At 54.4% G+C, this 20,427-nt stretch overlaps 3 protein-coding genes across 8 annotated transcripts in view; all 3 read right to left on the bottom strand.

Annotated features, from left to right (window-relative positions):
- Positions 1-1,439, bottom strand: part of TNNT1 (troponin T1, slow skeletal type) — an 18,038-nt gene extending 16,599 nt beyond the window's left edge. For 2 of the 4 annotated variants that reach the window (XM_032263174.1, XM_032263176.1), the window contains exon 1: positions 1,246-1,311. The gene's annotated coding sequence lies outside the window, so the exon portion shown is untranslated. Of the gene's footprint in view, positions 1-1,245 lie in introns of all 4 variants that reach the window. The other 2 variants (XM_032263175.1, XM_032263177.1) reach the window with 2 other exon arrangements.
- A 3,712-nt stretch (positions 1,440-5,151) lies between these two features.
- Positions 5,152-11,891, bottom strand: TNNI3 (troponin I3, cardiac type). The gene is made up of 8 exons (XM_032263184.1): positions 11,729-11,891; positions 11,446-11,458; positions 11,199-11,282; positions 10,753-10,794; positions 10,363-10,494; positions 9,896-9,985; positions 8,546-8,722; positions 5,152-5,302 (listed from the first exon to the last, which is right to left on the bottom strand). Exons 1-8 carry the CDS (start codon positions 11,737-11,739, stop codon positions 5,219-5,221), a joined length of 633 nt encoding a protein of 210 aa, XP_032119075.1. The 5' UTR covers positions 11,740-11,891; the 3' UTR covers positions 5,152-5,218.
- Positions 11,892-12,549: 658 nt separating this feature from the next.
- The window catches only part of DNAAF3 (dynein axonemal assembly factor 3), a 9,708-nt gene continuing 1,830 nt past the window's right edge, over positions 12,550-20,427 (bottom strand). For all 3 annotated transcript variants that reach the window (XM_032263120.1, XM_032263122.1, XM_032263121.1), the window contains 8 exons: positions 17,380-17,537; positions 16,879-17,061; positions 16,085-16,210; positions 15,857-15,979; positions 15,420-15,555; positions 13,960-14,074; positions 13,420-13,494; positions 12,550-13,336 (listed from right to left, as the gene is read on the bottom strand). In XM_032263120.1, the coding sequence (XP_032119011.1) occupies positions 12,949-13,336; positions 13,420-13,494; positions 13,960-14,074; positions 15,420-15,555; positions 15,857-15,979; positions 16,085-16,210; positions 16,879-17,061; positions 17,380-17,537 (1,304 nt within the window). In that variant the 3' untranslated portion in view covers positions 12,550-12,948. The remainder of the gene's footprint in view (positions 13,337-13,419; positions 13,495-13,959; positions 14,075-15,419; positions 15,556-15,856; positions 15,980-16,084; positions 16,211-16,878; positions 17,062-17,379; positions 17,538-20,427) is intronic.

Here is a 20,427-nt window from a genome sequence, read left to right as displayed (position 1 = left end):
GGGGCTGGGGGCCTGGACTCCTGGGTCCGAGGGAGGAGGGGCTGGGGCCTGGACTCCTGGCTGTCTCAGGAGCACAGGAGGACAGGCCCTGGTAGGTGTGGTCTGAGGCGCAGCCCCGAGGCTGCAGACCCTGCCCCCCCCAGCACAGCTGTTCTCTTTTGTCTTATGACAAGCCCATGGGAACCTGATCCAGCTGGGATTAGGAGGAGGCATTTGAGAAGGGACAGTGGCCTGAAGACAATAGCCGCCCCACCCCCAGGAGCTATTTTGGGGGCATGTCGTAGATGGTGAAACAGAGGACATTTCCTAAGAAGGGATTTGAGGAAGGGGGGCTTCTGGGAGAATTAGTCACCTGCATCCCTCTCCCACCCACCCCTCCCGCTGGCTGCTTTCCCCCACACCTGTCTCCCCTTTCACCTTCCCGTACATCACGCAGCGGGGAGGGTTGGGGCAGGGCCCAAAGGGCACCTTCTGTCCACAGACCTCACCCTGACCCCTACATTGTTAGACCCCGAAGTCTTTGAGACAGTCTAGGCCACTTGCCCATCCCCAAATCCCAATACCCACAGATTCTGAGACCCGGATTTCTGGTGCCTGTGTTTCTGAGACCACAAGTCCTCACAGCTCCAGATTCTGACAGCCCAGTTCATGATGGTCCACATATGGGCCAGGACATCCTAAGACCACCCCCTAAGACCTCCTAAATTCTGAAGCCTCAAGAATATGAGACCCCCCAAAACCTTGATACCCAAACTTGGAGGCCCAATTGATGATATCCCAGATAATGACACTCCAGGTGGTGATGATTTCTATCCTCAACCTCAGATTCTGAGGCCTCCAGTCTTAAAACCCCAGATTCTGAGACCCCTTCCCAATTCCTGATACCCTCAGAGTCTGAGGCCCCAAATCCTGATACCCAGACTGTTTGACCTCGAAGTCCAGATGTCCCTGACTTCTGAGCTTTCCCCCAAGACCCCTAGAACCCCAAGATCTAGGCAGTTTTATTCTGGGACACCCAAGTCCTGGCAGCCTCAGACTAGGATTTGTGTAACCCACAAATCCTAATATTTTCCCCTCTATCCCCAGTCCCCCTAAAGTCCGAGCCTCTCAAGTTCCCAGACCTCCAGGTGTATTCCCCACCTACCTCTGCACGATTTCTCCACACCCCACATCTTCCCCACCCGCCTCCTGCCCCCTCCCCGAAGGACACCGTCTGTGGAGACCACAGGGCCCCGCAGAGCCCCTTACCTAGGCTGCGTCTGAGATCCTGGGAATCTTGTGGCTGAGCCTCACCACCGGCACTGAAGCTCCGGGGGTTTTATAGCTGGAGGCTGGGCCCCGCCCCGAGGGGAGAGGGAGGAGGAGAGAATTCCTTTGCTCAAACACAAGTCTGGGAGCCCAGAGACAGTCCTGCTGTCCCCGTTGTTTCCATGCTCAGGGTCCAAATGCCTCCGTGGGCTCCTCCCCAACCCCGTCAGCAGGGCCCTGGATCCCCGCCCCCACCCCCAGCCCCAGGCCCCCACGGTGCTTCAGCTCCCTCCCTTGTAGCTCCCTCCCTGCGCTTGACGTCCCAACGCCCAGCACACAGTAGGTCCTTGGAGGACCTACTAATGACAAAAAGGCTATAAGGAATGTTTCCTGTTTTCTTCTCTGTTCCCTCTTTCTGTCTACGCCTCTTTCTGGACCCGCTTCTGTGGTCTCTGTGGCTCTCCCTCTGTGTATCTCTGTGTGCCTGACTCTACTGCTTAGTCTCCCCCTGTCTCTGTCCATCTTTCTGTCTCCCCACCCCCACCCCTTTGTCTGCCACCAGGATTCCATCCTGGTGACAACAGGCACTAAAGCCAGGAAGCAGGTGTGGGGGGGCGGGGAGGGGAGGATGGGGTGTCAATTAGGGTGGAAACCTACCCTCTCTCCCCCCCTCCATCTGACACTGATCTTTTTTGGCATCCCCTCCCTCTTCCCAGCCAAGCCACGACCTTGAACTCTAGGTTCAACCAGCCCTGGAGAGCAGGCTTCCTCGGATTCCTCACCCTCCACGCCTCTCAGTGTCTGTCTCTTGCAGTCTTGGTCTTTGTGTGTTTCTGTGCATTTCCTGGGGTCCCTCGCTGGCTCTCGGTCTTGGGCTCTCTCTCAATCTGTCTCTATCCGTGACCCTCAGTGTGTTTCTTGGCAAGTGTCTCCAGGTGGTTTTGTCTCTGCATTTCTGTGGGTGTCTCTGCATGTCCCTCTCTGCGTTTGTGTCTGTGGGGGCTCACAGTCTCTCTGTGCATTTCTGTCCACCTACGACCACATATCTTTGCGGGTAACCCCTTTCTGGGCACCGAGGAAGGAGAGTTAAGCAGACCCCAGCACAATTAGTGCCTGAAGAATATCTTACTGCTCACTTCTCACTTATTTCCTTTTATATTTAATCTCTTCATAGATAATCATGTCTTAGTTTGTAGTTGGAGGAATGTCTAGAGCAGACACATTGCAGAGCATGAACTAGGGAAAAACAGCCACACCAGGACAAGAATCAAAGACGCAGGCGGTACAGCCCCTGCCTGAAAGAGCATGTGCTACATGGCAGGCTGGCCCAGGCAGCAGCGTTCAGTATCATAAAGACACCCGCTGTATGGCAGGCTTGCAGCAAGAGTCACTCCTCCTGAAAGGGAGTTGTAGTATCTTGCATAGAGTTCTTGTGGAAAGCTGGCCTCAGGCTGGCAATCCCTCCAACGTCCGAGGGCTTAAAACCCGTCCAGTATAATTGCGCTTAGGTGGCTGTACACCCTGTCAGCGCTCTCGCTACTGTGCTGACTCAAACCATCTTCCTATAGAAATCCTTAGTAGCAGCAGCAGGTGGCTGTAGATCCTGTCGGCTGTGTTGCTACTGTGCTGACTCAGAGCATCCTCCTATAGAAATTCTTAGAAGTAGCCTGCCCTTAGATAAGACGTGTTGCACACTGCACCCTCCTTACTGCACACTGCCCACCTCCTTAGGGGTCGACCCCTTGCTGCACACTGACCACCCCCTTGTGTCGGTGACCTAATGGGGGTGGACCGTTTGCTTATTGTGCACGTGATTGTCTTGACCCCTTCCCTATCCTTTAAGATGCCCTCACTCACTCCCCCCCCCCCCCCCATCTTGTACCTAATAAATACAGATGCGCCTGGACACTCAGGGCCTTGCCTGACTCCACCCCTGAGCCCAGCTGCCTTTACCCAGTCCTTTGGTGTCCTGTCTCCTTATTTCTCAGATCCAGCGCGTTGGCACAGTGATAGGGGACACCCCACGACCCTAGTAGGGCTGGACCCTACATTTCTCTACATTTCCGTCTCCTTTTTGGCTCTGGGTCTCTGTGTCCGTGTTCACATCTCTACCTTTCTAGGTCTCTCCATGTCTCCCTTAGTGCCCGCAGTTCTCTCTGGCTCTCCATTTCCGTCTCTTATAGGGTCTCCATGTCTCTGCACCTTGCTGTGAGTATATCTCGGTCTCTCTTTTCCCCCTTCTTTGCACTTCCTTCTATGCCTCTGTGGTTTTTCCCCCTCTCTTTGGGTCTCTGTCTGGCGGCTCCTCTCTGAACTCCTAACTCAGTCTCTCGGTTGCCACTGCCTCTCTGCCTGTTTCTCTGTGTGTCTCTCTCTCTGAGCTTTAGTCTTGACATCTCTGTGCGCTCCACAAAGGCCAAAGTAGCTGTGACAATACAGATCAGAAGCTGATGGAATGAACTATTTGTGGCAATAAGATTCCAAATTATAAACAAGACCTAAGGCCATGACACGCAAGGGCTAAGTCACGCATCCCCACTCTTATAATAAACTATGTTCTAATTGTCACAAGGCTTTTCCTCTTTCTAGCAACTAAACAAGCCTTCAAGATAAGCAGTATTACAATTGCAGCCATCCAATGCCAGATGCTAACTAACTGAACCCCTGTTCCACAAGGCATAACTGCAGCATCCATTGAACAAGAGACCGATTTCAGTGACTTTCTCCCAATAAGATGCCATGGACCATGGACTCATTCTGGCTATTGACAGAAGCTGTGTGCTGAGTACCTTCATGTCCCTGCTTCATGTTTTGACATGAATGCATTCAGTGTAATGCACTGAAATGTTAAGCCTCCACTGCAAAGTGAATATGGGATGCACGTAAAATGCCTGTTTACAGCTCGGCCAAGCAGCTCATGCCTGTAATCCCAGCACTTTGGGAGGCCGACGGGGGCAGATCATGAGGCCAGGAGCTCGAGACTAGCTTGGCCAACATGGTGAAACCCCGTCTCTACTAAAAATATAAAACTTAGCCAGGCATGGTGGCACACACCTGTAATCCCAGCTATTGGGGAGGCTAAGGCAGAAGAATGGCTTGAACTCCAGAGGCAGAGGTTGCAGTGATCTGAGACTGTGCCACTGCACTCCAGGCTGGGTGACAGAGCAAGACTCCATCTCAAAAAAAAAAAAAAAAAAAAAAAAAGCATGTTTCCTTGTCACACATACATGCGTCCACCCATCCATGAATATTCATAGCTCCTTCTATAACCAGTTGAATACATGCACTTAGCCAACCCTACTCAGCATAAATTCCCACCTTGCCCTTCCCTCCCTTAAAGCACCTGCTTTTGGTTTTTGGCACAAGGCCATGATTCCAGCCTGCAGGTTGTGATCCGCTTCTTAAGAAACAAAGCTCTTGCCGGGTGCGGTGGCTCACGCCTATAATCCCAGCACTTTGGGAGGCCAAAGCAGGTGGATCACAAGGTTAGGGGTTCAAGACCAGCCTGACCAAGATGGTGAAACCTTGTCTCTACTGAATATATACACACACATATATATATATTAGCTGGGTACAGTGGCGCCTGTAGTTCCAGTTACTTGGGAGGCCGAGGCAAGAGAATTGCTTGAACCCAGGAGGCAGACGTTGCAGTGAGCCGAGATTGCGCCATTGCACACTCCAGCCTGGGCGACAGAGTGAGGCTCCATCTCAAACAAACAAACAAACAAAAAAGCTCTTTTCCAAATTCATGATCCCTGGGATTCTTTTCCATAACAGAGCCAAGAGTGCTCCACATGGGAGACCCATCCAATCCCCGACCTACTGTGTAGCTTTGGGGGAGCCCTGCGCTCAGTTTTCCCATCTCTTTCGTGCCTAAGCCCTGGGTAATAAACATGCAATCACTTTCAGCTCTGAGAGAAGCTTTATTCCTCAGGGCCCTCCTCAGGGCTGGGGCAGCAGGCAGGAAGGCTCAGCCCTCAAACTTTTTCTTGCGCCCTTCCATTCCACTCAGCGCATCGATGTTCTTGCGCCAGTCTCCCACCTCCCGGATTTCCTGGAGGATGGCAATAGAGTCAGAGGTTAGGGTCTCTTCCTGGTCTGCAGTCTCTCAAGAATTCCCACCTTCCCTCCAGCCTGTAGGGCCATTCTACCCCTGGATGTCTGTCCAAGTGTCTAGTTCCGGAGTACTTCCTGTCCCCTCAAGACAATCCCTGCCAATTTCCCCATGCACTTCCTATCCCCCTCATGCACTTCCTGTCTTTCCCCCTCCACTTCCTGTCTCCCTCATGTACTTCCTGTCTCCCTCATGCAGTTCCTGTCTTTCCCCCTCCACTTCCTGTCTCCCTCATGTACTTCCTGTCTCCCTCATGCACTTCCTGTCTTTCCCCACCCATTTCCTGTCTTTCCCCCTCCACTTCCTGTCTCCTCCCTGCACTTCCTGTCTCATGCACTTCCTGTCTCCCTTGTGCATTTCCTGCTTTGTGGCACACTCCTTCCCTTATTACTCTTCTGTCTTTCCCCTCTACTTCCTGTCTCCCTCATGCATTTCTTCCTCATGCATTTCTTCCCTCATGCATTTCTTCCCTCATGCATTTCTTCCCTTTCCCCTCCCCTTCCTGTCTCCTTCTTGCACTTCCTATCTTCCCCTCCACTTCCTGTCTGCCCCATGCACTTCCTATCTCCTTCCTTCCTTCCTTCCTTCTCTTCTTTTTTTTATTTTTTATTTTTTGAGACAAGAGTCTCCCTCTGTCACTAGGCTGGAGTGCAGTGATGCAATCTCGGCTCACTGCAACCTCCACATCCCAGGTTCAATCGATTCTCCTGACTCAGCCTCCCAAGAAGCTGGGACTACAAGCACGCCACCATGCCAGCTAAATTTTGTATTTTTAGTAGAGATGGGGTTTCACCACGTTGGCCAGGGTGGTCTTGATCTCTTGACCTCGTGATCTGCCCACCTCAGCCTCCCAAAGTGCTGGGATTATAGGTGTGAGCCACCATGCCGGCCTTTTGTTTTTGTTTTTTAGTTTAGTTTTGTTTTGTTTTGAGACAGAGTTTCATTCTTCTTGCCCAAGCTGGAGTGCAGTGGCGTGATCTCAGCCCACTGCAACCTCCACCTCCCTGGTTCTAGCAATTCTCCTGCCTCAGCCTCCCTAGTAGCTGGGATAACAGGCATCTGCTACCACACCCAGCTAATTTTTTGTATTTTTAGTAGAGATAGGGTTTCACTATGTTGGCCAGGCTGATCTTGAACTCCCGACCTCAGGCAATCCACCTGCCTCAGCTTCCCAAAGTGCTGGGATTACAGGCATGAGCCACCATGCCCAGCTCTCTTCTTATTATTGTAGTCCCTCTTTATCTGTGATTTTACTTTCTGTGGTTTCAGTTACCTAAGGTAAACCATGGCCCAAAAACATTAAATGGAAAATTCTAGAAATAAACAATTTATAAGTTTGATGGACTTTCAGGCCAATAGCAGACTAACACTAGGTCACAATGGCTATGCCATTCACCTCACTTCATCTCAGCACACAGGCACTGTCATCGCATGTCACAAAGAAAAGAAGGGTGACTACAGTGTCATAAGATATTTAGAAACAGAGAGATCACATTCACATGAGTTTTATTATAATATGTTATAATTGTTCTTTTTATTATTTTTATTATTAGAGACAGGGTCTGGCTCCCTTATCCAAGCTGGAGTGCAGTGGTGCAATCTTGGCTCACTGCAGCCCCAACTTCCTGGGGTCCAGCCAGCCTTCCACCTCAGACTCCTGAGTAGTTGGGACCACAGGTGTGTGCCTCCATGCCCAGCAAACTTTTGTATTTTTTATAGAGATGGGGGTCTTGCTATGTTGCCCAGGCTGGTAGCATAGCTCAAACAATCTGCCTGCATCAGCGTCCCAACGTGCTGGGATGACAGGCATGAGCCACCGCGCCTAGCCCTCTTTTATGATTATTTTTTGTTAATCTCTTATTGTGTCTAATTTATAAATGAAACTGTATCATAGGTATGTATATATGTATAGGGAAAAAACAGTACATATAGGGTTCAGTACAATCCATGATTTCAGGCATCCGCTCTTGTCTTTCCTTTCTCCTTTTTTTGATACAGAGTTTTGTTGCCCAGACTGGAGTGCTGAAGTGCAATGGCACAATCTCAGCTCACTGCAACCTCTGCCTCCTGGCCTCAAGTGATTCTCCTGCCTCAGCCTCCCAAGTAGCTGGGATTACAGGTGCCCACCACCATGCCCAGCTAATTTTTTGTACGTTTAGTAGAGATGGGTTTTACCATGTTGGCCAGGCTGGTCTTGATCTCTTGACCTCAGGTGATCTGCCCACCTCAGCCTCCCAAAGTGTTGGGATTACAGGTGTGAGCCACCATGCCCACCCCTCTTTTCTTCTTTTTAAAGATAGGGTCTCACTGTGTTGCCCAGGCTGGAGTGCAGTAGTGCAATCATAGCTCACAGCAGCCTCAATCTCATGGGCTCGAGCGATCCTCCTGCCTCAGCCTCCTGAGAAGCTACACGCCACCACCATGACTGGCTAATTTTTTTTCTTTGAGATGGAGTCTCGTACTGTTGCCTGGGCTGGAGTGCAATGGCACAATCTTGGCTCACTGCTACCTCTGCCTCCCAGGTTCAAACGATTCTCCTGCCTCAGCCTCCTGAGGAGCTGAGATTACAGGTGCCTGCCACCATGCCCAGCTAATTTTTTGTATTTTTAGTAGAGACAGGGTTTCGCTATGTTGGCCAGCCTGGTCTCGAACTCCAGACCTCATAATCTGCCCCCCTCAGCCTCCTAAAGTGCAGAGATTACAGCCTTGAGCCACTGCATCCGGCCAACTGGCTAATTAAAAAAAAAAAAATTTGTAGAAATTAAAAAAACATTGTGGTGGTGTATACTTGTAGTCCCAGCTACTCAGGAGGCTGAGGCACAAGAACCACTTGAACCCAGGAGGTGGATGTTGCAGTGAGCTGAGATGGCATCGCTGCACTCCAGCCTGCACAGCAGAGTGAGACTCCATCTCAAAAAACAAAAGGAAACTAAAAAAATAATTTTTTTAACCCCAAGGATTACAGGCATGAGTGACCGCACCTGGCCCTTCACACACCCTCTTTGCTCTTACATGGACTTCCTCTAGCCCTAATGCACTTCCTGTCTTCCTCTCCTACTTCCTGTCTTCCTCTTGCATTTCTGAGGACCGCTAGCTGGGTGCCCTCAGGTTAGGCCCTAGGGTTGTTGGCACGCAGTGCCCCTCCCCTCAGCATCCTCTCTCATGGTCTTAGCCTACACTCACCTTCTCGGTGTCCTCCTTCTTCACTTGCTTGAGGTGGGCACGCAAGTCCAGGGACTCCTTAGCCCGGGTCCCCAGCAGCGCCTGCATCATGGCATCCGCAGAGATTCTCACTCTCCGCAGGGTGGGCCGCTTAAACTTGCCACGAAGGTCGAAGATCTTCTGGGTCAGATCTGCGATCTGGAGGCGGCCATACAGGGAGGTGAAGACATCTCCCTCCATTTCCCCCTCACCCAGCTCTTCCATCCTGCACTCCATTTTTATTCTCCTTATCCTGTCTTCCAGTACCAAAGCCTCATCCAGTATCTTCCCGGCCTAAGCTCCCAGTCTAACTTTTTTTTTTTTATTTTTCTTTTTCTTTTTTTTTTTTTTTCAGACAGAGTTTCACTCTTGTTGCCCAGGCTGGAGTGCAATGGCGTGATCTCAGCTCACTGCAACCTCCGTCCCCTGGATTCAAGCGATTCTCCTGTCTCAGCCTCTGGAGTAGCTGGGATTACAGGCATGCACCACCAAGCCTGGCTAATTTTGTATTTTTAGTAGAGATGGGGTTTCTCCATGTTGGTCAGGCTGGTTTTGAACTCTCAACCTCAGGTGATCCACCCACCTTTGCCTGCCAAAGTTCTGGGATTACAGGTGTGAGCCAATGCACCCAGCCTTTTTTGTTGTTTGTTTGTTTTGGAGATGGAGTTTTGCTCTTGTTGTCCAGGCTAGAGTGCAATGGCTCGACTTTGGCTCACCGCAACCTCTGCCTCCTGGATTCAAGCAATTCTCCTGCCTCAGCCTCCCTAATAGCTGGGATTACAGGTATGTACCACCAAGCCCGGCTAACTTTTTATTTTTAGCAGAGACAGGGTTTCTCCATGTTGGTCAGGCTGGTCTCGAACTCCTGACCTCAGTTGATCTGCCTGCTTCGGCCTCCCGAAGTGCTGGGATTCAGGTGTGAGCCACCGCACCCGGCTCGTCCTCTCCCAGTCTAAGCTTCTAAACCTGGAACTGAATCACCCTCCTAATGTACTCCAGTCTCACCTCTCAAAACCAGTGGTATAACCTGCATCAGCTACATGCAAATCACAATTCCCTGAGCCAATTTACTAACATGGTATGCCCTGAACATGTCCACTAACACATTTTCTGTTTCCCAGCCCGTGGCCTCGAATGTGCTGTTCCCTCTGCCTAGAACAGCTTTCCTTCACGATATCGCACTCATCCTTCTGCCCCAGCCCTGCCAGGCTCATGGTTGTCCTGGGTCTCCTGGGATGTGCAGCCGAAAGCAGCTGCAAGGGGTCAGGCTGAGACCAAGTCTCAGGCATCTCGCCCTGCCCTGAAGGTACCCAAGCTGCGCATGCATCCCACCTCTGTGATGTTCTTGGTAACTTTTGCCTCTATGTCATATCTCTCTTCATCCACCTTGTCCACACGGGCGTGGAGCTGTCGGCACAAGTCCTGGAGGAGAAGTGTGGTGTGTGCTGTTGGGGGAAGCCTGGGGGCCCGGTGACCTGGATTCCTGGGTCTGAGGGAGGAGGGGCTGGGGGCCTGGACTCCTGGGTCTGAGGGAGGAGGAGCTTGGGCCTGGACTCCTATATGGGAAAGGAGGGCCAGATGGTCCTGAAGGAGTAGATTGGAGCCAGGACTCCACAGACTTGCAAACAAAGGGCGTTAGGGGCCAGGAGTCCAATGAACCGTACAGAATTGGGTAAGGACAGTCATACTAGACCCCTGGGTCCCGAGCAGAAGGGGGGATAGGGACTGTACTGCTGAATTCCGGGGACTAGAAACCTCGGATCCTAGGCTGGGTGAATCCTTGCCTTGGGAGCGGGTACCTGCAGCTCCGCGAAGCTTAGACCGGCCAACTCCAGCGGCTGGCAGCGGGTGCTCAGGGCGCGCCCCTTCTCTCCGCGCCGCTCCTCCGCCTCTCGCTCCAGTTCCTGCTTTGCAATCTGCAGCATCAGGGTCTGCGGAGAGGTGTGAGGTTAGCGCAGCCCAGCCGGGGCATCAGAATAAAGACCAGGCCTGGAGAAGCCGCCCGTGCTCTTCTAGCCACTCGAGTTGGGTCTCCACCTTTCCAAAGACCCGCCCACCCCGTGCGGGACTCCGCGCTAAAGCCACGCCCCGAACGCCCAAGCCCCGCCCACCTGCCCGAAGCCAAACACACTACCAAGCTCCGCCCCCTGGGCAGCGCCAAGCTGCTTCCCTCTCCCGCCCGTCCTCACCTTCAGCTGCAGTTTTCTCGAGGCGGAGATCTTAGACTTTTTCTGCCAGGGTGAGATGGAGCAAGGAAGGATCATGGAGGGGGATCCGGAGACGACGGTGTAGGGGGCCTCAAGACACCGCCGGCAAGCCCAGCCGGTCCAGATTTGGGCCCACCTCCAACTTGAGCGCTGAGTCTATGGGAGGCCACGCCCCTCATTCCCATCCACCAATCCAGGTCTCTGCCTTTGGCTCGGCACTGCCTATCTATCCCTAAGCAGGTCCAAGGGCAACGGAGCTCCGCCCACAGGCGGCTCTCACCAATCCGAGCGCGACCCTCTGCGAAACTCCGCCCCTGAAGCGCCTCTACGTAGGCCCCACCCCCTTTACTGCCCTGGCTCCTCCCCGCGCCCCAGGGTCTCGGGTCTCTCCCGCGGCTGTCCTCGGCCCCCCGGAAACCCCGTCCCACCTTGGCGTGCGGCTCCGTGGCGTACGCGCGGTAGTTGGAGGAGCGGCGTCTGACCGGGGCTGGTGCGGGGCGAGGTTCCCCAGCCTGGGGTGGGAGGAGTGGGGGCCCCATCACCACCAAGACCCCACCCAGCCCTCACCACACCACACCCTCTAGTCCTAGGGCTGCAGCCTCCCCACAGTCCCCTTACTGCAGCGCCCGCCCCGGCCCTGGGGGTCCCAGCCACGCCTTAGCCCGCTGCTCTCACCGCATCGCTGCTCCTGGAAGGAGAAAAACCAGGGAGGGGGTTAGTGGTGGGCTGTGTCCTGTCTGCCTCCTAAGGGACCCCGGAGACCCCTCTGACCAAGAGATCAGGGGACACCGCTTCCCCTTCCTCGGGTTCCAGGAGTCTGACTCGCGACTTCCTCTCTTCACCCAAGAGTCCCAACCGTACCACCCGTCGCAAGCCAGGGGTCCAGCCTCTCAGCTCGGACCCCTCTTGGGACCCCGGGAGGTCACCCCAACTCTCATTGCCTTGGGGAGTCACTCACTCATCCGCCATGCTGAGATTCAGACCCGGAATGGCAGGAGGCAGGGAGAGGACAGGGGATTTTGGAGGGTCAGTGAGGGGGTGGCCCGGGTGACCTTCAAGGTCCCAGGGACCGTGAGTCTCCTCCGGGCTGCTCGAGCCTCCCCGGGGACACTGAGATAAAGGGCGGAGGACAGAGACTAAATATACTGCCTCCTCCTCCCCCCCTGCCCACCATGGGAGATAATGGGGCGCGTGAGGGGCGGGACGGGCCCTGCTCCAGCTGGATCACCAGCCACCTCGGGGCACAGGAATCCGGATCCTTCTCCCTCGGATCCTGGAGTCCTAGACCTCTCCTTCCTCAGACCCAGAGAATGCCCTTCCTCCCAGCCACCTCCTCCCTAAGACCCAGGACTCTGGGGGACCCCAGCCCCTCCCTCAGACAAGGAGTCTGGGCCCCCAGCCCCCTCTTCCCTCAGACTCAAGAGTCCGGGCCCCCAGCACCTCCTCCCTCAGACCCAGGAGTTCAGGCCCCCAACCTGTCCTCCCTCAGACCCAGGAGTCCAGGCCCCCAAACCCTCCTCCCTCAGACCCTGGAGTCCAGGCCCCCAGCCCCTCCTCCCTCAGACCCAGGAGTCCAGGCCACTCAACAATGTTGTGTTTAATTTGGAGTGCAGCTGTGCTGGGGGCCAGCTCTCAGCCTACAGCACTGAGAAATCCATCTCTTGTCCACTTGGAAACCCAGGCATCTGGTTTCTGACCTCTTCTGTCCACCACTCCTAGGCCTTTCTCCCCCAGCCCTGGAGACAGACATAGGACAGCAAAGACACTTGGACACACAGAGGGGTGGACACACTTGCTTTACTCGAAACATCTGGGTGCTGACCAGGCCCTGGTGCGGAGAAACCCTAGACCCCAGGCAGCCACAGGGTACCTGGGGACAAGGAGGGCAGAAGTGAAGGGCCTGAGACTGAGGGTCAAATCCTAGGCTGGGCTTAGAGTCTCAGAAGTGGAATTTGGAATTCTGAGAGAACAATCTAGAATTCTAGGAATAGACCGCAGAATCCCAGAAATGGAATTTGAAATTCTAGCAACACCCCTGGCATGGGGATGACGGGTACTGAGTGGGAATCATGAGAATAAAGTTGAGGGCTCCAGTGGCAGGCTTAAAATGGTATCAGCGGGTTCTAATTCTACAACCTGACTTTGGAAGCTGGAGATAAGGGGCGTCTAGGGGTCAGGTCAGACTCCAGTTTTGGAGTCTGACTCACTGTTGGGCGGGGGCAAAGCCCCCTGGGGCAGAGCCAGAACCTTGGAGAGTGAACCTGGAGATGCAGAGGGCGGCTGGCAGGGCTCAGAGTGTGGGGTCCCGCCCTGCAGAGGATCGGTCAGGTCCTCGGGGGAAGGGCTACGGGCTTCAAGAGGCTGGGCCAGGACTTCAAGGGGCAGAGTTCTGGGTTCCACAGCTGGGTCAGTGTTGCCCAGAGCCAATTCCGGGGACTTGCAAAAACGTGCGAAGGTCTCTGAGTGCCTGGCCCCGGCCTGTGGAGAGAATCCAGCTGCCTGAGCCAGCTCCCCGACCCGGGTGTTGAAGCCCTGCAGCTGCTCCTGCCGCATGTCCACCAGGTACCTGCCGATGGGAAGTGCCACGTCAGGGACCCAGATTCTGACCCCCAGCCAGGACAGGCCCCACCCTCCACCCCACTGGCTCACCGGGCTAATTCCACAATCAGGTTCCCTCCCGGTGCCACACAGGCCCCAAGTTCAGGGCTGAGAAGATGGACCATCCTGCAGAGAGGACAGAGGACAGGCTGAGATTCAGCTTTAAATCCAGAGGGAGGATGGGGCTCTGGGAACCCAGACGCTGAGGGAGGACGGGCTGCAATACTGGAGTCTGGGTCCTGGGGAAGAAGGGGGCAGGAGGTCTGGACTCTGGGGTACCAGGGAGGAGGGGCTGGGGCTGGACTCCTGGATCTGAGGAAGGAGGAGATGGGGGTCTGAGGGAAGAGGGGCTGGGGCCTGAACTCCTGAATCTGAGGGAGGAGGAGATGGGGGTCTGAAGGAGGAGGGGCTGGGGACTGGACACCTGGGTCTGAGGGAAGAGGGGCTGAGGGGCTGAGGGAGGAGGGGCTGGAGCCTGGATTCCTGGGTCTGAGGGAAGAGGGGCTGAGGGGCTGAGGGAGGAGGGGCTGGGGCCTGGATTCCTGGGTCTGAAGGAGGAGGGAATGGGGCTTGGGCTGCCTCCCCACTTACCCACAGGCCACATAGAGAAGCTGGAACCGGCCGTTGTAGCAGCTCTTATGATGGAGAGTCTGAGCAGAATCGAGGGGCAGGAAGTGGATGGTGAAAGATTCCGGGGTGGGGGCTGCTGGGGAAGGTGATAGAGGGGCCACATCTTGCAGGTACTTTCATGAGGGCGGAAAGCCAGAGACATATATAGAGCTGGGCAGAGCTGGGCAGGCACAGGACTTGGAGATAACATTCCTTGTCCTCTTGAAGCTTTTAAAAAAATCTTTCGCCGGGCGCGGTGGCTCAAGCCTGTAATCCCAGCACTTTGGGAGGCCAAGGCGGGTGGATCATGAGGTCAAGAGATCAAGACCAACCTGGTCAACATGGTGAAACCCCGTCTCTACTAAAAATACAAAAAATTAGCTGGGCATGGTGGTGTGTGCCTGTAATCCCAGCTACTCAGGAGGCTGAGGCAGGAGAATTGCCTGAACCCAGGAGGCGGAGGTTGCGGTGAGCCGAGATTGCGCCATTGCACTCTAACCTGGGTAACAAGAGTGAAACTCCGTCTCAAAGAAAAAAAAAAAAAAAAAAATCTTTCCCCTGAGGTGGATTTCTGGAAAATTCTGGGAAGGTCAGCCCAGCAGGCAGAGACCCACTGTACAGATCAGGCAACTGAGACTCTAGAGAGGGAAAGAGAGTGGGTGGCCAGGGCCACATGAGACATACCCTGCCCGACAGACACTCAGGGAGGGCCAGGTGGGAGGATGGCTGGAAGGAGGCCCAGCCAGGATCTGGGGTCCGGGATGGTGTCCAACGGGGAGCTGGGACCCAGAACCCTGGGAGAATATTCTTGGACAGCATAGACCTCTGCAGATAAGATTAGAATTCTTTTTTTTTTTTTTTTTTGAGACGGAGTTTCGTTCTTGTTACCCAGGCTGGAGTGCAATGGTGCGATCTTGGCTCACCGCAACCTCTGTCTCCTGGGTTCAAGCAATTCTCCTGCCTCAGCCTCCCGAGTAGCTGGGACTACAGGCGTGCGCCACTATGCCCAGCTAATTTTTGTATTTTTAGTAGAGACGGGGTTTCACCATGTTAACCAGGATGGTCTCGATCTCTTGACCTCGTGATCCACCCATCTCGGCCTCCCAAGGCGCTGGGATTACAGGCGTGAGCCACCGCGTCCGGCCTAAGATTAGAATTCTACTACTGGAATTAAGAATCCTAAGCATGCTCTCAGGATTTAGGAAAGGGAGAGAAAGAGAAGAGGGAAAAAGAGACGGAATATCAAGAAGAAACCGACACTGGCCCACGCACTCCACATCATGTCAGTCCCCATTCCAGTGTGAAATGTCTGGAGGCTGCAGTCCCTGGCTTACCTGGAGTCCCTGGCCTACCTGGAGTCCCTGGCCTACCTGCAGTCCCTGGCCTACCTGGAGTCCCTGGCCTACCTGCAGTCCCTGGCCTACCTGCAGTCCCTGGCTTACCTGCAGTCCCTGGCTCCAGGCTTCCCTCGGCATGCTGCTTCTCCTCTGGGTTCCCCAGGGTGGCTCTACAGCGACCCCAGGCGGCCACCTCGCGGAGCATTTCTGTCACATTGTGTTGAGTGATCTCACCCGCCGTCTAGGGATAGAAGGGGAGTGGACAGACGTCGGGGCCAGGATGGCGGTGGGGGGCTTAGAACGCGGGGAGTCTTGGTCCAGGACTAGAACTCCCGGAGCGGCTTGGAGGATGTGAAGTGGGGCGGGACCTATCCGGCGGGGATGGAGCCTGTTCCCTGAATAGAGTCGTCCCCGCGAAGTGAAAGGCGGGGATCTGGAGCTGGGGGCAGAGCCTGATGTGGGGGGCCTGGTGTGGGGTCGGGCCTTTCACAACCGCCCACCCCCGCCCCACCACTACCCCCAGTCCCAGCCACTCCGCGCACCTTGACCGGCTGTCCGTTGCTGGTCCGAAGGAGGCTCTCGTCGTCCGCTTCGATGCCGAAGGCCACAAAGGGCCCCGTGGCGATGTCCCCCCAATACCCGCGCGCTGCCACGCGCTCCCCGCGCTGGAAAAGGAGGGAGAGAGGAGGCAGGTGAGGTCGATGTTGGGGACCCTGACTCCTAGGTCTCCGAGAAGCAGCAGCGGGCCCGGACAGGCAGTGGACACGCACGTAGCTCAGGAGGCGACCAGACGCCAGAGTCCGGTTGGGCACGTGATAGGCGCTGGAGTCCCTCAGTTCAAAGGCGACGCCTGTGTCCCGCCAGCGTCGGAACTCCTGGGTGTGAATGACCTGGGCCTGGGGTGCGAGCGGGAAGAACGGAGCCCTCAATGAAAGAGCATGGAGAGACCAACACCTTCCTCCCTCGGACCCAGGAGTACAGACCCCAGTCCCTCCTCCCTCAGACCCAGGAGTCCAGACCCCCAGCGCCTCCTCCCTCAGACACAGGAGTCCAGGCCCCCAGCGCCTCCTCCCTCAGACCCAGGAGTCCAGGCCCCCAGCGCCTCCTCCCTCAGACACAGGAGTACAGACCCCCAACCCCTCCTCCCTCAGACACAGGAGTCCAGGGCCCCAACCCCTCCTCCCTCAGACCCAGGAGTCCAGGGACCCAGCGCCGCCTCCCTCAGACCCAGGAGTCCAGGTCCCAGCTCCTCCTCCCTCAGACCCAGGAGTCCAGACCCCAGCCCCTCCTCCCTCAGACCCAGGAGTCCAGCCCCCAGCCCCTCCTCCCTCAGACCCAGGAATCCAGGCCCCAGCCCCTCCTCCCTCAGACCCAGGAGTCCAGACCCCAGCCCCTCCTCCCTCAGACCCAGGAGTCCAGGCCCCCAGCCCCTCCTCCCTCAGACCCAGGAGTCCAGGCCCCAGCTCCTCCTCTCTCAGACCCAGGAGTCCAGACTCCAGCCCCTCCTCCCTCAGACCAAGGAGTCCAGGCCCCAGCCCCTCCTCCCTTCTCCTGGGCCCCTCACCCCACGATCGTGCAGCTTCATGCGTAGGTCCCAGTCGCTGACACCGCGCCGGGCGTCGTAACGCGAGCCCAGGTAGTGGCGCAGCCGTGAGTCCCAGAGGCGGCTCATGGGGAAGGCCTCGGGCCCCTTCTCGCCGCCAGCCCAGAAGCGGAACACTGCCTCCAGGGCGTCCCGCTCACGGAACTGCGGGGTCAGGCACGCGCAGGGAGAGAGTAAGGCAGAGAGGGATGCAAGGAAAGCAGCTTCTAGTTGACCCTTTCTTCCATCCCAGGACGGGGGAACGATTCTCCCATTTCCCGGATGAAAAAACTGAGGCTTCTAAAGCAGAAGCCACCTCCTGCCCCCAGGCCAAATCTCACAGCGGGAGTCGCGGAGCTGGGATTCGAACCCCTGAGTCCGCCGCCTGCTCCATCAACGCACGTCCTTTGGACTGCGCACTTCCATTCTTCCCGCGGCCACCCGATCCCAGGCAGTGACCGGATGGAGGTCGGGCGGCCGCACCTTGAGGGCGCGGAGGCTGAGCCAGGGCAGCTGCTCCCCCAGGCGGTCGGGCTCGGGGACCAGGTGGGCCAGCAGGTCTGCCTGGGCGCGCACGAAGGTGGCCACCGGTGGGCGCAGCAGCGCGTTCCCCCACACCTCCAGGAAGGTCTCGCTCCGCTCTAGGGAGAGGAGGAGATGATTGGGGGAATGTGCGGAGGAGAGAGACCAGAAATTAGACCCTTCCTATGTTATTATGTCATAGTCATATAATGAAAACAGTGAACCCCAGAAAACTCCCCACGCATCCTAAAAACTGCATGAAGAACAAGACAGGGCATGGTGGCAGGTGCCTGTAATCCCAGCTAGGGAGGCTGAGGTAGGAGAATCGTTTGAACCGGGAGGCGGAGATTGTAGTGAGCCGAGATGGCATGCCAGCCTTGGCAACAAAGGGAGACTACGTCAAAAAAAAAAAAACAAAAAACGCCTGTAATCCCAGCACTTTGGGAGGCCGAGGCGGGTGGATCATGAGGTCAAGAGATCGAGACCATCCTGGTCAATATGGTGAAACCCCGCCTCTACTAAAAATACAAAAAAAAAATAGCTGGGCATGGTGGTGCGTGCCTGTGGTCCCAGCTACTCGGGAGGCTGAGGCAGGAGAATTGCTTGAACCCGGGAGGTAGAGGTTGCAGTGAGCCGAGGTTGCGCCATTGCACTCTGGCCTGGCAATAGAGCAAGACTCCGTCTCAAAAAACAAAAACAAACAAACAAACAAAAACACCTAGAAGAGTGAATTCGAGTTGCAGTTTCCACACTGACCACAGACAGGATATTTGGAGAAAAAAGATAACAATGCAACAGTAAACAGTAACACAAACTGTAATATATGGTGTAAGCATGTACATTGTATTACATATAGGTAATCTGGAGATGATTTGTGGTGTATGGGAGGATGTGTACAGGCTATTTGTGAGTACATCTTTTTTTTTTTTTTTTTTTTTTACAGTGTCTCGCTCTGCTGCCCAGGCTGAGTGCAGTTGCTCCATTAGAGTTCACTGTAGCCTCGACCACCTGGGTTCAAGGTGTGGGCAACCCCCCATCAGGGCACTGAGCAAGGAGAGCTAAGCAGAACCCCGGTACAATTAGTACCTAAGAATATCTTATAGTGTTACTACTCAGTTATTTCCTTTATATAATCCTTTATATGTAATCATGTATTAGTTTATACTCAGAACAATTAGTGCCTGAAGAATATCTTACTACTCGGTTATTTCCATGTATATATATAATTATATCTTCGTTCATAGTCAGAGGAATGTCTAGAGCAGACACAGTATAAAGCATGAATTAAGGAATAAACACCCATATATATATATAATCATATCTTGCTTATAGTCAGAGGAATGTCCACAGCAGACACAGTGCAGAGCATGATTTAAGGGAAAAACAGTTATACCAGGACAAGAATCTATGGCTGAGGCAGTAGTGCCCCTGCCTGAAAGGGCACATGCTACATGGCAGGCTGGCCCAGGCAGCAGTGTTCAGTATTGTAAAGATATTCGCTGTATGGCAGGCTTGCAGCAAGAGTCACTCCTCCTGAAAAGGAGTTGCAGTACCTTGCGTCCAGTTCTTCTGGAAAGCTGGCCTCAAGTTGGCAAGCCCGAGAACATCTGAGGGCTTAAAACCCCCCTGGTATAATCGCTCCTAGGTGGCTGTATACCTTGTCAGCCCTGTTGCTATGTACTGATTCAAAGCATCCTCCTATAGAAATCACTGGAAGCTGCCAGCAGGTGGCTGTAGACCTTGGACCTCTTTAGCTACTGTGCTGACTCAAAGCATCCTCCTACAGAATTCCTTAGAAGTAGCCTGCCCCTACATAAGAGATGGTGCACACTGCACCATCTTCACTGCACATGGCCCACCTCCTTGCCTGGGTGACCTAATGGAGGTTGACCCCTTGTTTATTGCTCATGTGATTGTCGTGACCCTATCACTGTCCTTAAGATGACCTCACTCACTACACCATTTTATAAGGGACTTGAGCATCCTCAGATCTTGGTATCTGCAGGATTCCTGGAACGAGTCCCAGTGATACTGAGGGATGGCTGTATATACCTTTAGTTGTACATAATGTATATACACATAGACATATAGTTTCATGTTAGTGTTTAAGAACTTTATAGAAGAGAACTACATGCCTTTAGTAAGATAGATCGGTTTAGTTCTCGTTATTTAAGAACTCTGAACAATCTGTACTGTGCAATGCACTCTGGATGCCCTGTGTTATTAATGTCCAAATCTCAGATAGAATTGTAATTCCCAGTGTTGGAAGTGGGGCCTGGTGGGAGGTGACTGGACCCTGGGGGCAGATTTCCCCCTTGCAGTTCTCATGAGAGTGAGTGAGTTCCCACAAAATCTGGTTGTTTAAAACTGTGTGGCACATCCCCACTGTGTCTCTTGCTCCTTCTCCCACCATGTAAGAGATGCCTGCTCCCCTTTGCCTTCTGCCATGGTTGTAAGTCTCCTGAGGCCTTCCCCAGCCATGCTCCCTGTACAGCCTGTAGAACTGTGAGTCAATTAAACCTCTTTTCTTGGGGCCAGGTGCGATGGCTCACTCCTGTAATCCCAGCACTTCAGGAGGCCAAGGTGGGCAGATCACCTGAGGTCAGGAGCTGGAGACCAGCCTGGCCAACATGGTGAAACCTCTGCTCTACTAAATACAAAAATTAGCCAGGCATGGTGGCACATGCCTGTAATCCCAGGTACTTGGGAGACCGAGGCAGCAGAATTGCTTGAATCCACCACCCAGGTTCAAGCAATTCTTATGCCTCATCCTCCCAAGTAGCTAGGACTACAGACTCATGCCACCACCCCTGGCTAATTTTTGTATTTTTTGATAGAGACAGGGTTTCATTATGTTGGCCAGGCTGGGCTCGAACTCCTGACCTCAAGTGATGTCCCCTGCCTCAGTCTCCCAAAGTGCTGGGATTACAGGTGTGAACCACAGCACCACCGCACCCAGCCTCTCCTGGAATTTTTTTTTTTTTTTTTTTGACACAGTCTTGCTCTGTC

This window comes from Sapajus apella, unplaced genomic scaffold (assembly GCF_009761245.1).
Source record: "Sapajus apella isolate SASKATOON/1434 unplaced genomic scaffold, GSC_monkey_1.0 scaffold135, whole genome shotgun sequence".
Taxonomy (NCBI): domain Eukaryota; kingdom Metazoa; phylum Chordata; class Mammalia; order Primates; family Cebidae; genus Sapajus; species Sapajus apella.
The sequence above is the reverse complement of the archived record's forward strand: the minus strand, read 5'-3'. Positions and strand labels throughout refer to the sequence as shown.

Excerpts from the sequence above, each read along its gene's own strand:
- TNNI3 (XM_032263184.1), bottom strand. Across the intron at positions 10,795-11,198 it reads CCACGGAGCCGCACGCCAAG|AAAAAGTCTAAGATCTCCGC; the intron begins GTGGGACGGGGT and ends TCACCCTGGCAG. Across the intron at positions 5,303-8,545 it reads AGAAGGAGGACACCGAGAAG|GAAATCCGGGAGGTGGGAGA; the intron begins GTGAGTGTAGGC and ends GCCATCCTCCAG.